This window comes from Brachionichthys hirsutus, chromosome 20 (genome assembly GCF_040956055.1).
Source record: "Brachionichthys hirsutus isolate HB-005 chromosome 20, CSIRO-AGI_Bhir_v1, whole genome shotgun sequence".
Classification (NCBI taxonomy): domain Eukaryota; kingdom Metazoa; phylum Chordata; class Actinopteri; order Lophiiformes; family Brachionichthyidae; genus Brachionichthys; species Brachionichthys hirsutus.
Genome location: NC_090916.1, coordinates 10,869,734 through 10,887,540, shown reverse-complemented (window position 1 = coordinate 10,887,540; position 17,807 = coordinate 10,869,734). Strand labels below are relative to the sequence as shown.

General features: G+C 43.5%; 1 protein-coding gene across 2 annotated transcripts in view; it reads right to left on the bottom strand.

The window, feature by feature from the left end:
- Window positions 1-17,807, bottom strand: part of LOC137909007 (serine incorporator 1-like) — a 30,353-nt gene that overhangs the window by 7,526 nt on the left and 5,020 nt on the right. The window contains exons 4-9 of one of the 2 annotated variants that reach the window (XM_068753408.1): window positions 17,698-17,777; window positions 12,345-12,482; window positions 6,703-6,872; window positions 3,547-3,637; window positions 1,707-1,848; window positions 1,313-1,537 (exon numbers count right to left, since the gene is read on the bottom strand). In XM_068753408.1, the coding sequence (XP_068609509.1) occupies window positions 1,313-1,537; window positions 1,707-1,848; window positions 3,547-3,637; window positions 6,703-6,872; window positions 12,345-12,482; window positions 17,698-17,777 (846 nt within the window). The remainder of the gene's footprint in view (window positions 1-1,312; window positions 1,538-1,706; window positions 1,849-3,546; window positions 3,638-6,702; window positions 6,873-12,344; window positions 12,483-17,697; window positions 17,778-17,807) is intronic. The other variant, XM_068753409.1, reaches the window with a different exon arrangement.

Here is a 17,807-nt window from a genome sequence, read left to right as displayed (position 1 = left end):
ACATGGTCCACTCGGACTCAATGTCCCCTGCCTCCCCTGGTACATGGTCCACTCAGACTCAATGTCCCCTGCCTCCCCCGGTACATAGTCCACTCAGACTCAATGTCCCCTGCCTCCCCCGGTACATAGTCCACTCAGACTCAATGTCCCCTGCCTCCCCCAGTACATGGTCCACTCGGACTCAATGTCCCCTGCCTCCCCTGGTACATGGTCCACTCAGACTCAATGTCCCCTGCCTCCCCCGGTACATAGTCCACTCAGACTCAATGTCCCCTGCCTCCCCCGGTACATGGTCCACTCAGACTCAATGTCCCCTGCCTCCCCCGGTACATAGTCCACTCTGACTCGATGTCCCCTGCCTCCCCCGGTACATGGTCCACTCGGACTCAATGTCCCCTGCCTTCCCCGGTACATGGTCCACTCGGACTCAATGTCCCCTGCCTCCCCCGGTACATGGTCCACTCTGACTCAATGTCCCCTGCCTCCCCCGGTACATGGTCCACTCTGACTCAATGTCCCCTACCTCCCCCGGTACATGGTCCACTCTGACTCAATGTCCCCTACCTCCCCCGGTACATGGTCCACTCTGACTCAATGTCCCCTGCCTCCCCCGGTACATAGTCCACTCGGACTCAATGTCCCCTGCCTCCCCCGGTACATGGTCCTCTCCCGGAGGTGGGAGTTAAAACTGTGGGAGTTAAAACTCCTTCTGACAGGAGATTCTGCCAGACGTTCCCAACAGACCCTCACAATACGTTTGGGCCTGCCGGGTCTGTCCGGCATCCTCCCCCACCATCGGAGTTGACTCACCACCAGGTGGTGATCGGTTGACAGCTCCGCCCCTCTCTTCACCCGAGTGTCCAAGACATGCGGCCGCAAGTCCGGTGAGACGACTACAAAGTCGATCATCGAGCTGCGGCCTAGATAGATGTTGTGGAGGATTATCCGGCGTGGGTCGGGAGCGGCACACGTGGTTCCTGCTTGTCCCGGTTTGCTGACGGCCCTGGTTACGACTCACTCTATATGTGCTCTCTGATGTTTGATCTTTCCAGAAACTTTCACATTGCAGTAGCTCTTCTTTTTATTCATGTGATTCCGTCTCAGGTATTTAATCACACCTGCGAGGTTTTAGTGATCATGAATGACCTGATGAAGACCCCGTTTCAAATAAAGGATTTTTTTTACCTGTCATCGGAGTACCTCGGACCACTTATACTGTTCTCCTACTACGATTTAAGGGCTTTGGTTGTGTTTTCCACTACGTCAGTACTGGAATGTAACAGCAGCAGGCCCTCTGACTTACGGAGCTTACCTGTACCAATTGGTGAGTGTCATCATGATGTAGAGCGAGGCCAAGAACAGCATGAAGTGATAGAAAGAGTAGGAGTACGTGACCCCATCCTTCTCATTATCCAGAGCTCTGCTTAGACCACTTCCCCGGTCAGAGCTGTCGCTCTGCGGCCCGTCCTCGATGAGCGCCGACTCATCACTGGTCAGAGTCAGCTTGCTCACCTGGGTGGCGGATGAATTACGAATACTGACGGAGAAATTGTAAAAGGAAGAATAGAGGCGAGTTGGTACTATGAACTTTCTTATGAAACAATTACGGTGAGCATGCAGGTTTATCATTAATATTCATGAAGGAGAAACAATTATTAATAAAAAATATATACACATTTTATGAAGAATTAAAGGGCTCGCCTTACCTGGAATAGAGGACGCACATGAGGAAGAGAAGCAATCCCACAATGCCCTGGGCGTCCCACCACTGCACTGCAGCGTCCTGAGCAACAGGACTAGTACCATTCAGACCAACAATACCAAGAAGGCTCGGGTTGCACCTCCTGTCTGAGACACAAGGAGAGAAAAAACCTGAAAACCGAATGTTGTAAATAATGACTGACGGCTCTACAAAGACGAATAGTACAGCAGTCCTGCATTTTGTGGTACCAGCATGACATTTGGTACACTTATAGCCAAAGGCAGTCCGAAAAGATTTCATCGTAAACGTTAAACACGCCGCCCATGGCATCCATTTCTCAAAACGACCGGCAGCAACGACTGCTTCCTTACGAGTGATGGATATAATATGACGTTTCAGACTTATTTACCATACAGAGTACTCGGTAAATGTCTTCAGGAAAATAAAAACAAGTGTTTTAATTTTTAAGATGGCAGTTGTCACAAGACTGAAGCTTGCTAAACCAGTAGACTTTCAACGGAAACAAGAAACAAGGGCTGAAGAGCGCATCCTCTTAGACAGGATGTTTGACTGTACTTGTACTGTAATACATTTGATCTAATAAATATATTCTTCATCATCCATGAGGTCACCGTGTCCGTGTCCTCGTGCAGGTTGTCCGTAGCAACCCTGAATATGTCCCAGTCCGCCGTCTCCAAACACGAGCGGAGCTCCTCAACAGCCTCACCGGTCCAGATCTTGGTTGTGCTTGCTACTGGTTCAGCAAGCTTCAGTCTCTGTATGCTGGGATGAGGTGGATGACCACGTGGTACAGCGCGATAGGCCCCGCCCACCGTTGTGTTCTCCTCTCTGGTGGGGCTTTAATAAACTGTCTGTATTTGGGTAGTTCCTGGCTCAGATTTCCCTTGTTAAAGTCACCAAGAACAATAACAAGAGAATCAGGGAAAGTCCGCTCCAAACACAAAATCTCATCCGCGAGCGCACGTTGAGCCTCGTGCACGTCGGCCGGCGGGATGAACGAAGCAAACTCACGCAGGGAGTAAAACGGTTTACAGTGAATGCTAAATGGACGGCACTTATAGCACTTTTTCCACCTTTGCGGTGCTCAAATTCACACTCCAGTGGGCGACTGCTGCCATGCGAGGTGCTGCCAGACCCACCGGGAGACATTTGGGGTTCAGTGTCTTGCCCAAGGACAGTCAGAGCCGGGATTCAAACCACCGATTTACTGATCACTGCCGCCCCTACAGTGTAGAAGAAGTATTCCAGAGCAGGTGAACAGCCGTCGCTGATGTAGAAAAAGACTCCATCGCCTTTGGTTTTGTCAGAGAGCACCGAGTCACAATCCACACGGAAGAGCCGAAAACCCTCCAGGTGGTGTAGGGCGTCGCCCGGGACCTGCCACGCCTCCGCAAAGCACGAAACACAAGAGGATGAAAAGTCCTTGTTTCTCCTCATCAGCAGTGCCAGCGCTTCCAACTTGTTGCTGAGAGAGCGGACACTGGAGAGGAAGACAGCGGGTAAGGGCGTGTGCGAGCACTCCGGCGTGCGTCCCTCTCCTCCGGTGTCTCACTCTTTTGGCCAAAAAACCGACTAACTCAGCAACAGAAACTAAAGCAAATGGTAAAAGAGCCGGATGCACGTTAATGAACAAAAGCAAACACAACCGAGCGCATGACGGAACCAGGGTGACTGCAGGAGGCGCCATCTTGATTTCTCGTGTGCAAGTAAACACACACCACTGCGCAAGGTTCACGCCAAACCCAACGTAACTTCAGCACCTTCACTGCTACTCACAAAGAAAGGAATAAAACCCACACTATAGGACGCGAGCGTTGTCTTACCGGGCTCGTTGGTCATGGCAGACCAGGTCAGGTACATGGTGTAAAGGGTAACCAGGGAGGACTGCAGCAGGCCAGACCTGGGTTGGGACTCCTTCACAGAGAAGACATTCATCATTAGTGAACACTTCCTGAGACGTATTAGGACAGAGGGGAAGAGAACCTGGCTAACCCATTAGCCTCAGGATAGCAAAGCCTTTCATCTCAAACGCAGTCCTCTGGTTTCTGATTGTCAACTTTTTCTTAACTAAACTTTTAATGTTATTGCTGGTTTTAATGCATCTAATTTTAATTTTCCTAACCTTTCGAACTTAAAGAAAGGAAGGTACTGCATTAAAACTTATCTTTATTTATAAAGAAAAACCCCACAAATACTTTACTTTTTGTCGTGTATCTAGTAGACGAGGGACTAATGATCGCCGGGATTCACAAAGGCCTGAACATGTTTCTGACCAAGATGAGACTTTCCTGCGTGATTCACATCAACGTTTAGACTCTCTTTCTTTTTTCTCCCTGTCATGCCAAAATACAATCATTTATGTTGTTTTGACATTTTAAAGAAAGTTATCCTCTATTTCCGTTCACAAGATGGCAGCGGCCATGAAATCAACGAGACTCTGGTCCGATCAACTTATTTTGTCAAAATACTAGGGGTGCACCGATTGAACTTTTCTGTTCAATCACCAATTTTGAATCCTGACCGGCCGATACCGATTTTATAATTACCGTAACTGACAGCAACACCTTTAATGTTCCAATCTTATTTTATTGAACACAAACAAAACTTGTGCCACAGGTTACCTGCAGACCTGTTCACCTCACTGCTATTGGCCTGTCCCTCGGAGGGCAATTTGTTTTACAGCAGTTACACACATTCCACAACATTTAAGGGACACACAAGACACAACGAGCTGAGCAGCATCATTTGTAAAGGTATATACTCTATCTGATGAAAACAGATCAAACCGGTTACGTCCACACACAAACACAGGCAGGGTCGCCTCCTCTGTGGCATTCAGGGCCCTGATGGAGAGCGGGACAAAGGAGAACTTGTATCTGTTTCTAGTAACCGGGGGGAGTGCCAGTCGAGCCCCCGGTGGAAGCAGCTCGTATTCCGGATTTAGGGGATGATTTGTGTTCCTGCGGATCGACTTGGCTTTCTTCATCCAGACTGCTGAAGTTCACCCCGGCTACCTTCGACGCTACACGGACGATGTTCCTCAGGCAGGTTTTGTTCTTGATGGCGAGGTTACCATGCCAACAGACAGCCGAGAACGTGAGGACGGATTCAATGAAGGCACAATAAAACATCATCAGGCTCCTGTCCACCTGGAATGTTGTGAGCCTCTCGGCAAAATAAAGTTCTCAGCAGCGTTTAGCTTTTACAGATAAAAGGAAATGACGAGGTTTGAGGTCGTTAATAAAATAACTATCTACAGGACAAATTAACAAAACGACCTAAACCATCAGCGAGGTGTCCTGAGTTTTAGCTTGCAAAAAGCCAAAACGCCCAAATGCAGCAGCTTTGTGACGCTTTCTATGTAAATAACTTGGAACAGCTTACAGGACAAAAAGCTTCCACACAGGCCCAGCTTAGATGCACACACGAAGCTCCTCCCCCACAGAGCTCTGTCTTCAGCTGAGATGTCGCACACCACTCATCACGTAACCACGACGTAGCCTTTAACTCTCTTTCCACGACCACAGCAGTGCTGTAACGCGATTAAAACATCTGAGCAATTAATGAATCATCATCTGTAATTGATGAATCTAATGAATCTATTTTTTTTATCTCAGCAGAAAATTGCAGAGAAAAGCCCTCAACTTGATGCATTTTCATTTAAATTCATTACATTATCGTGGCAGATCAAAAGATTAATATATAACAAACAGTAAAGTCAATTCTTGTTTTATTTGAATCACAAAACTGTATTAATCCCAGAGGAAGATTCCGTTCCGACAGACGCAGTCCTATCATTTATATTCTGCAGTACTTGCCGAATGTATTTGTTATTTCTGGTTTTGTTTGTCACCGTCCTGCACGGAGGCTTGGATGATGAACGCAGGTTGCAGCACTTCCTGTTAACCCCTCGTCTTCCACTATGCTTACCGGCCTGCAGGTCATCGCTAACCACTTGGCGAGTACATTTGTCAGCTTGTCTGTCACAGACTTGTTCTCCAGTTTATTTGGTCGAAGACACCAACATTGACCAGCGGGTGGTGCTGGTGCTGCGGTCGTAACTTGGTAGTTACTTGCCAAATAGGAAGTTTTCTCTGATCGCGTCTCCACAAAACACACATTGGCCAAGAGTTGTGAAAGTCTGCTAATATCCGTGGAATCATCAAGTTGCAAAGCAAATCTGTAATTAATGCACACGTTTTCCAAAACAACATTTTCAATGTCTGTAGACCTGTCGTCAAATCGTCTGGCAAAAGTGATATCTGGGAGATATTATTTTGGGAAAACAATATTTTACCATTGTAGTATTCTGAAGAAGTACAAATTACTTATTCTCTACTTGTCAATTTAAAATCGATTAAGGCATTTTAATCATTCTGCAGTCATAACCTAGTTAGAAATTAGTCAAAACTGTAATCAGGATGCTAACTAGAAAGTCTGAGATGGTTTTGTGTCAAGTCATGCTTTATCCGTTTGTGTTCTACGCTTTGTCTATAGCAGTGCTTCTCAATTATTTTCTGTCGCGCCCCCCCTAGGAAGAAAAAAACATTTCGCGCCCCCCCCCCCCCCCCCCCCCGAAAAAAACAAACACTCTTGTATCCTTATTAACATACAAAGAAATACGAAAAAGAAAGAAATATAGATCAACTTACAACAAAGAATAACTTTATTACCATTTTTTTTAGTCTGCAACAGAAAATGAGGAAGTTAGGTCTTTCTTCTTCTCCCACCGTAGATTGTTTACAACCGCTCTCCTTCTGTTAATCCTCCCTGCGCGCACTCTGACAATCAGGGCGCCACTGCCAACTACTGGAGTGGATGTGCAATTACACTTTACTCTCGTAATGCAAAAAAACATTTTCTCCGTGGTCACAGGCGCCCCCCCCTGACATCGCACCGCGCCCCCCACCATCTGAGAACCACTGGTCTATAGACAGGTGTGTGTGTGTGTGTGTGTGTGTGTGTGTGTCTCACCGAACCTGAATCTGAGGCAGGACGGACACGATGGAGGCAGTGATGCACAAAAGCATGTTGATGCTGAGGAAGACCTTGTTCTCAGTGCAACCATCAGAGTGGGTGTAGTAGATGTAGAAAATGACCAGAGACACCAGAGACAAGGCGTAGTTCACAGTGGTGGCCAAAAGCAGCGCTGTGGAGACACAACAGAACTTCATTTCACTGATACGCAGAAAACGCTCTATTTAAGGTTCAGAGATGGCTTCATGTTTAGGGTGACCAGGCGTCCCACATTGTGCGGGATTGCACCGCATTTTTATCTCAAATCCGGCATCACGCAAATTGAGGCTGTGCCTGCATTTATATCTCACCGCTACATATTTTATTTTAATTCTTAAAGTCATAGCGACACCAGCATGGGGTTAACTGCTCCTCTCTTTTCTCTCTCGGTCTTTCTCTCCTTCACCCAAGCAACACAAACAAGGTCGTTTCTGATTGGATGCTCTGTCCTTCCGGTTTGATTGACAGCTGCCTGTCATCGTTCACTGCATGAGCGTCCACTTTCCCACAACATTGTTGCGTCCCGCCTCCAAACAAAGCCGCTCACGCCGCAGGAAATGATCGTTTATCGGCCACTTGCACCGATCCTCATTCAGTCATTTGATTTATGGCTGCAGCGACGCATGAAGGACCTCCATCAAGGAACAATCCTCTAAAACACGGAACAATCCTCTAAAACACGGAACAATCCTCTAAAACATGGAATAATCCTCTAAAACACGGAACAATCCTCTAAAACACGGAACAATCCTCTAAAACACGGAACAATCCTCTAAAACACGGAACAATCTTCTAAAACACGGAACAATCTTCTAAAACATGGAACAATCCTCTAAAACACGGAACAATCCTCTAAAACACGGAACAATCCTTTAAAACACGGAACAATCCTCTAAAACACGGAACAATCCTCTAAAACACGGAACAATCCTCTAAAACACGGAACAATCCTCTAAAACACGGAACAATCCTCTAAAACACGGAACAATCCTCTAAAACACGGAACAATCCTCTAAAACACGGAACAATCCTCTAAAACACGGAACAATCCTTTAAAACACGGAACAATCCTCTAAAACACGGAACAATCCTCTAAAACACGGAACAATCCTCTAAAACACGGAACAATCCTCTAAAACACGGAACATTCCTCTAAAACATGGAACAATCCTCTAAAACACGGAACAATCTTCTAAAACATGGAACAATCCTTTAAAACATGGAACAATCTTCTAAAACACGGAACATTCCTCTAAAACACGGAACAATCCTCTAAAACACGGAACAATCTTCTAAAACATGGAACAATCCTCTAAAACATGGAACAATCCTCTAAAACATGGAATAATCCTCTAAAACATGGAACAATCCTCTAAAACATGGAACAATCTTCTAAAACATGGAACAATCCTCTAAAACACGGAACATTCCTCTAAAACACGGAACAATCCTCTAAAACACGGAACAATCTTCTAAAACATGGAACAATCCTTTAAAACATGGAACAATCTTCTAAAACATGGAACAATCTTTTAAAACATGGAACAATCCTCTAAAACATGGAACAATCCTCTAAAACACGGAACAATCCTCTAAAACACGGAACAATCCTTTAAAACACGGAACAATCCTCTAAAACACGGAACAATCCTTTAAAACACGGAACAATCCTTTAAAACACGGAACAATCCTCTAAAACACGGAACAATCCTCTAAAACACGGAACAATCCTCTAAAACACGGAACAATCCTCTAAAACACGGAACATTCCTCTAAAACATGGAACAATCCTCTAAAACATGGAACAATCCTTTAAAACATGGAACAATCTTCTAAAACATGGAACAATCTTTTAAAACACGGAACAATCCTCTAAAACATGGAACAATCCTCTAAAACATGGAACAATCCTCTAAAACACGGAACAATCCTCTAAAACACGGAACAATCCTCTAAAACATGGAATAATCCTCTAAAACATGGAACAATCCTCTAAAACATGGAACAATCTTCTAAAACATGGAACAATCCTCTAAAACATGGAACAATCCTCTAAAACATGGAATAATCCTCTAAAACATGGAACAATCCTCTAAAACATGGAACAATCTTCTAAAACATGGAACAATCCTCTAAAACACGGAACATTCCTCTAAAACATGGAACAATCCTCTAAAACACGGAACAATCTTCTAAAACATGGAACAATCCTTTAAAACATGGAACAATCTTCTAAAACATGGAACAATCTTTTAAAACATGGAACAATCCTCTAAAACATGGAACAATCCTCTAAAACACGGAACAATCCTCTAAAACACGGAACAATCCTTTAAAACATGGAACAATCTTCTAAAACATGGAACAATCCTCTAAAACATGGAATAATCCTCTAAAACATGGAACAATCCTCTAAAACATGGAACAATCTTCTAAAAAATGGAACAATCTTCTAAAACATGGAACAATCCTCTAAAACATGGAACAATCCTCTAAAACATGGAATAATCCTCTAAAACACGGAACAATCCTCTAAAACATGGAACAATCCTTTAAAACATGGAACAATCTTCTAAAACATGGAACAATCTTCTAAAACATGGAACAATCCTTTAAAACATGGAACAATCCTTTAAAACATGGAACAATCCTTTAAAACATGGAACAATCCTCTAAAACATGGAATAATCCTCTAAAACATGGAACAATCCTCTAAAACATGGAACAATCCTCTAAAACATGGAACAATCCTCTAAAACACGGAACAATCCTCTAAAACACGGAACAATCCTCTAAAACACGGAACAATCCTCTAAAACACGGAACAATCCTCTAAAACACAGAACAATCCTCTAAAACATGGAACAATCCTTTAAAACATGGATCAATCCTCTAAAACATGGAACAATCTTCTAAAACATGGAACAATCCTTTAAAACATGGAACAATCTTCTAAAACATGGAACAATCCTCTAAAACATGGAACAATCCTTTAAAACATGGAACAATCCTCTAAAACATGGAACAATCCTCTAAAACATGGAACAATCCTCTAAAACATGGAACAATCCTCTAAAACATGGAACAATCCTCCAAAACACGGAACAATCTTCTAAAACATGGAACAATCCTTTAAAACATGGAACAATCCTTTAAAACACGGATCAATCCTCTAAAACATGGAACAATCTTCTAAAACATGGAACAATCCTTTAAAACATGGAACAATCTTCTAAAACATGGAACAATCCTCTAAAACATGGAACAATCCTTTAAAACATGGAACAATCCTCTAAAACATGGAACAATCCTTTAAAACATGGATCAATCCTCTAAAACATGGAACAATCTTCTAAAACATGGAACAATCCTTTAAAACATGGAACAATCTTCTAAAACATGGAACAATCCTCTAAAACATGGAACAATCCTTTAAAACATGGAACAATCCTCTAAAACATGGAACAATCCTTTAAAACATGGAACAATCTTCTAAAACATGGAACAATCCTCTAAAACATGGAATAATCCTCTAAAACATGGAACAATCCTCTAAAACATGGAATAATCCTCTAAAACATGGAACAATCCTTTAAAACATGGAACAATCCTTTAAAACACGGATCAATCCTCTAAAACATGGAACAATCTTCTAAAACATGGATCAATCCTCTAAAACATGGAACAATCTTCTAAAACATGGAACAATCCTTTAAAACATGGAACAATCTTCTAAAACATGGAACAATCCTCTAAAACATGGAACAATCCTTTAAAACATGGAACAATCCTCTAAAACATGGAACAATCCTCTAAAACATGGAACAATCCTCTAAAACATGGAACAATCCTCTAAAACATGGAACAATCCTCTAAAACATGGAACAATCCTCTAAAACAGCGCCCCCCAACCTTTTTCTTGCCACGGACCGGATTCATGCCGGGCAATTCTTTTGCGGACCGGGAGGGGTAATTAAATTTAGAAAGAGGAATATAATCTTACCAATAAACTTTATATTATGCACTTGTAATAACTATTAAATAAATATTTAATATCAATATCTACTCCCCATAAATTGTAGTCCCAATAATTACTTCCGTCCTTCATGGTTTTTTGTTTCATAAATTCCACATTCTTGTCTTTTAATCCGGGTTCTTGTTTTTTAATCTGGGTTCTGGTCTCAATGTGCAGAAGCAGGTTTGAACCCTTCATTGCTCGTTAACGGAGCTAATCAGCTGTTAAAACCCGAGTTTTAAGTCTTAGTCCTGGTTTCTCTTCTTGGAGGTCATCACCTCCTCTTCTTCCTCCTCTTCTTCCTCCTCAGTAGGACTTTTCTCCTTAGCAAAGAAGCTCTCCAAAGACTTTTGTTTCTTTTTATTAATTTTAGCGAGTTCACGGCTGTTTTTTTAGCAACGTATCAAGACGCGATTGTTACGTTGGAGAAAATCCGGTAGTTTTTCAAAATAAAACACCTTTTAGACGCTAATAATCGATACAATGGAAATTGTATACATTATCTGTTCTTTCGTAACAAATGCCTCACGGACCGGTACCAGGCCGCGGCCCGGTGGTTGGGGACCCCTGTGCTAAAACATGGAACAATCTGATAACAATTAATAACACTATTAATAAAATAAATAATAACTAAATAACCCTTTCTGGGAACATTAACTTTCCGGTCGTATGTGATCATCATTAAAATTGCCCCGAACAAAAGGAAGGATGCTTTTCTTCAGAATATTAATATATTCTCCACTATCAATATTATTTTTAGGAAACAAAAGATAAAATTAATGACCCCTCTTAAATGCATCCCGTACCATTATTGATCCCCCACCGGCTACTCGTGCTGTATGGAAAGGAAAATAACAAGAAAAAAAAATGTTTTTTTTGTCTGGTATTGTTCAGGGGCCGGGCCAAATGTGGAGGCAGGCCGTAGTTTGGGGACTAGTAGTAATAGTACTAAGCAAAGAATAATTATGAAAAAATATAGAAACACTTCCTCCAAAAAAGAGGAAGCAAGCCATTTAAAACAGATAAACAAAATAAGAACAAAAAAACCACTGGAATTAAAATCCCCTTGCTGAAAACAATCTCCATTTCAGGGAAAAAGGTAGATATGCAGCATCGAGCGGGGGGATATATCGATTATACGCGATGTTGTTCCACCGACATGTATGAAATGATCACATCGGAGCGTGGAGAGAGAAAAGTTAAGACCCCCAGGGGACCCCCACTGAAGGCGGAGACGGAGGACTTGGTGCCATCGGTGATTTAAAAGCTCGTGAGCGAAGCAGCCGCTTTGAAGTCAAAGGTTCACTGAACTTCATTTGATTGGGATTCTGTTCTCCCTTTTTCAATGTGAATCTCCAATCCAACAGAAGGGCCTGCCACAATCATTAGACTCGTGCCATTTTACGCATCAAAGGGTTGAATTTAACATTTATATATCGATTTAGAGGAGCAATCAGATTATCGAGATATATATTGTGTATCGCGATAAAGCCTAAAAATACTGCGTTATTGGTTTTAGGCCATATCGTGCAGCCCTAATGCAGCAGATTGCCATTATATAAAGTTTTCCCAATCACACCGTCACCATACCTGCATACCAGCAGCGAGAACTGCCCTCTTCCATCTTTTCCACCCAGGATTCATTCCAGGAATGGGCGAAGTCAATCAGCAGAACCAGCTGAATCAGGATGAAGCAGAAGGCTCCAGCCATGCCAACGTAGAACCACACTGCAGCAGACATAGAAAAGAGTTCACAACGTAGAACCACACTGCAGCAGACAGAGAAGAGTTCACAACGTAGAACCACACTGCAGCAGACAGAAAAGAGTTCACAACGTAGAACCACACTGCAGCAGACAGAAAAGAGTTCACAACGTAGAACCACACTGCAGCAGACAGAAAAGAGTTCACAACGTAGAACCACACTGCAGCAGACAGAAAAGAGTTCACAACATAGAATCACACTGCAGCAGACAGAAAAGAGTTCACAACGTAGAACCACACTGCAGCAGACATAGAAAAGAGTTCACAACGTAGAACCACACTGCAGCAGACAGAAAAGAGTTCACAACGTAGAACCACACTGCAGCAGACATAGAAAAGAGTTCACAACGTAGAACCACACTGCAGCAGACATAAAAGAGTTCACAACGTAGAACCACACTGCAGCAGACAGAAAAGAGTTCACAACGTAGAACCACACTGCAGCAGACATAGAAAAGAGTTCACAACGTAGAACCACACTGCAGCAGACATAAAAGAGTTCACAACGTAGAACCACACTGCAGCAGACAGAAAAGAGTTCACAACGTAGAACCACACTGCAGCAGACAGAAAAGAGTTCACAACGTAGAACCACACTGCAGCAGACAGAAAAGAGTTCACAACGTAGAACCACACTGCAGCAGACAGAAAAGAGTTCACAACGTAGAACCACACTGCAGCAGACATAGAAAAGAGTTCACAACGTAGAACCACACTGCAGCAGACATAGAAAAGAGTTCACAACGTAGAACCACACTGCAGCAGACAGAAAAGAGTTCACAACGTAGAACCACACTGCAGCAGACATAGAAAAGAGTTCACAACGTAGAACCACACTGCAGCAGACAGAAAAGAGTTCACAACGTAGAACCACACTGCAGCAGACATAGAAAAGAGTTCACAACGTAGAACCACACTGCAGCAGACATAGAAAAGAGTTCACAACGTAGAACCACACTGCAGCAGACAGAAAAGAGTTCACAACGTAGAACCACACTGCAGCAGACATAGAAAAGAGTTCACAACGTAGAACCACACTGCAGCAGACAGAAAAGAGTTCACAACGTAGAACCACACTGCAGCAGACAGAAAAGAGTTCACAACATAGAACCACACTGCAGCAGACAGAAGAGTTCACAACGTAGAACCACACTGCAGCAGACAGAAAAGAGTTCACAACGTAGAACCACACTGCAGCAGACAGAAAAGAGTTCACAACGTAGAACCACACTGCAGCAGACAGAAAAGAGTTCACAACGTAGAACCACACTGCAGCAGACAGAAAAGAGTTCACAACGTAGAACCACACTGCAGCAGACAGAAAAGAGTTCACAACGTAGAACCACACTGCAGCAGACATAGAAAAGAGTTCACAACGTAGAACCACACTGCAGCAGACAGAAAAGAGTTCACAACATAGAACCACACTGCAGCAGACAGAAAAGAGTTCACAACGTAGAACCACACTGCAGCAGACAGAAAAGAGTTCACAACATAGAACCACACTGCAGCAGACATAGAAAAGAGTTCACAACGTAGAACCACACTGCAGCAGACATAGAAAAGAGTTCACAACATAGAACCACACTGCAGCAGACAGAAAAGAGTTCACAACGTAGAACCACACTGCAGCAGACATAGAAAAGAGTTCACAACGTAGAACCACACTGCAGCAGACAGAAAAGAGTTCACAACATAGAACCACACTGCAGCAGACAGAAAAGAGTTCACAACATAGAACCACACTGCAGCAGACATAGAAAAGAGTTCACAACATAGAACCACACTGCAGCAGACAGAAAAGAGTTCACAACGTAGAACCACACTGCAGCAGACATAGAAAAGAGTTCACAACGTAGAACCACACTGCAGCAGACAGAAAAGAGTTCACAACATAGAACCACACTGCAGCAGACAGAAAAGAGTTCACAACGTAGAACCACACTGCAGCAGACATAGAAAAGAGTTCACAACGTAGAACCACACTGCAGCAGACAGAAAAGAGTTCACAACGTAGAACCACACTGCAGCAGACAGAAAAGAGTTCACAACGTAGAACCACACTGCAGCAGACAGAAAAGAGTTCACAACGTAGAACCACACTGCAGCAGACAGAAAAGAGTTCACAACGTAGAACCACACTGCAGCAGACAGAAAAGAGTTCACAACGTAGAACCACACTGCAGCAGACAGAAAAGAGTTCACAACGTAGAACCACACTGCAGCAGACAGAAAAGAGTTCACAACGTAGAACCACACTGCAGCAGACATAGAAAAGAGTTCACAACGTAGAACCACACTGCAGCAGACAGAAAAGAGTTCACAACGTAGAACCACACTGCAGCAGACAGAAAAGAGTTCACAACATAGAACCACACTGCAGCAGACAGAAAAGAGTTCACAACGTAGAACCACACTGCAGCAGACAGAAAAGAGTTCACAACGTAGAACCACACTGCAGCAGACAGAAAAGAGTTCACAACGTAGAACCACACTGCAGCAGACATAGAAAAGAGTTCACAACATAGAACCACACTGCAGCAGACAGAAAAGAGTTCACAACGTAGAACCACACTGCAGCAGACAGAAAAGAGTTCACAACGTAGAACCACACTGCAGCAGACAGAAAAGAGTTCACAACGTAGAACCACACTGCAGCAGACAGAAAAGAGTTCACAACATAGAACCACACTGCAGCAGACAGAAAAGAGTTCACAACATAGAACCACACTGCAGCAGACAGAAAAGAGTTCACGGCATTCCCCGATAAACCTGCTGAAGGACGATCAACTCTATAGCCACAGATTGTTGTGACTCTAACCTTAGCAATCATCATGTTGTGTGGCTGTGAGCTTGTATTGTGATTATGTAGTACTGCATTATGTGTGTGTTTGTGTTGAAGTATACTTTTCTCTAACTTCCGTCACCTGCCTTGCATCAAAATCTCATTTATTATTGCTTTCTGTTGTTTTAACTGCAGATGAAAATGATCCCTTCAAAGAGCTGGCGTCTCATCCAGGGTGTACCTCAGCTCTGGCTCCAGCGGAACCCTTGACCAGTAACTACAGATAAGCGGCTGAAGACGAGACAACCGTAACCGTCTTGTCTTCAAGTAGATGAATGAAAAAATAATCAATTTGACAAAATGTGAGTTTTGAATTGAACACTTAAATTGCATTATAAAGTAAAAGTTATTGATGACCCTGACTGCCAGCTCCCAATCCTCCATGAAAGAACAACCAGCGCTGCCCCACATGAACAACCTCACGGTCTGAACACGAGCTGAGCACAGGCCTGGTTTTCTCTTTGGATGCATCACATCTTTGCAGAGGACAAGCTTTGAGCTCGACATAGTGAAGAGAGGCTGCATAAGTACTTTGAGGTAGCATAATATGTACATTCCATTCAACGACGTACCGCATTGGCCCGAATATAACACGACCCCGGATATAATACGACCCCCTCTTTTTCAAGACTCAAGTTTGAAAAAAGACTTTTTGAACAACAAATTTAATTTTTATACAGAAAAGAATTACAGTACATCTGAAACAAATGATTCTAACAATATATAACTGTAACTGTAGTCTTGAAACAAATATGAATATGGAACAATAATGCAGACTGGTTTAACGTTGAGAGGAGCTGAGATCAGAACATTGCTCCTCACTCCCATCCTCTGGCTCCGCGTCATCCTCACTGCCTCCAGGGCGTTTGATGTGCAGCATTTTTTAAAGCCGTGGATGACGTTCTTTGAGGATCCACTCAGAGCAAACGTACCGGAGGCTTCTGAACCGTTCCTGTCGGCGTGAGTGCCTGATCACCAGACAGGAGCCACTCTGTGTATCTCTTTCGCAGATGCTCTTTGAATGGTTTGTTGACCACAACATCCAACACCTGCAGCTGACTTGTCACCCCCCCCGGAATGATCACCAAGTCGCCGTTCATCGCCTTCACTTCTTTTTTTACTGGATCAGACAAGTGTCCGCAAAATGCATCCAAAATCAGCATGTTCCTCTTTTTTCTGAGTCCCCCACGCCGTCTGCCCACAGAACCTTGAGCCAGTCCACTACAAGCTCGGTATCCATCCAGCCCTTCTCCTGGGCATCGCCTCCTCAGGTAATGTCTTACGTTTTAAAACCACATACGGAGGGAGTTTGGTTCCGTCTGCGAGGCAGGCTAACATGACGCTAACGCGGCTCTTCTCATCTCCAGTGGATTTTATCATAACAGATTTCTCACCTTTATTGTGTGCAGTGACAGATGATGGCATGTTAAAACACACAGGTGTCTGATCCAGTGGGTAAGAGTGCTTTTTCCGTAAGCTGATCACACAGCGCTGAAAAGCCACCAGCTTCTCTCCGTGTCAGAGGGCAGGCGCTGGGCTAGGTCCGTTACGCCGCATCGTTCTCCTACACCAGCCGAGGCTTGCTTTGAAGTCAGCGGCGGGTATCTTTAGCTCTTTGGCTATTTCCACGGCCTTGAGCCGAATGACAGCTCTGCTGATGGGCATCCCGTCCTCTCGTTTCTCGTCCACGTACGCACACACCCTCCTGTCGAGCTCTTGGAAGCGGCCGCTTTGAGGACCACGGGAAGCTTTTCTCTGATCTTTTTGAGCTCTCCATCCCGTACAGTACACTCTGTGACACCATATTTCACAGCCGCTTTGCAATTGTTTGAGGACTCTGCCTCATTCATCACCATCATCTTGAAGTTGGCATCGTAACTTCTCCTCAGCTGCCGGTTAACCTGGCCGATCTTCGACCCACTTTTCTCCAGATTGTCGCTACGTTTCCATTTTCTGTTATCTCCTCTCTTATTTTCTTCTTTTTTCTTTCTTACCGCTATTTTTTATTTTTCTTCTTCGTGCTACAGCTATTTTTATTTTATATTCTTCTTCGTGACAGGCGTTCGCTCTGTGGCCTAGATAGTGTTCAGCATTCGCTGTAAAGATATCTGGCGCCATCTAGCGTTCTGAATGGGTATAATGTCTAGATACCGAATATAACGCGACCCGAGTTTTTCAGCCTAATTTCAAGGCAAAAAACATCGTGTTATATTCGGGCCAATACGGTAATACGCAGATTAATTCATATTAGACCTGGTATTCAGTTTCCAAGATGTACAAGCACTTCCAGTTACATTTCAGAGATAAAGGACAACAATAGAGAGGTATGGTTACCAGTTGTGAAGGGACCATCGGAAATGAAAAATGATCCAATTGTCATTGCAGCAGCAGCAGCAAACTTAAAGAACCAAAACCTGCAATAAAGACAAAAATAGAAATCAAAA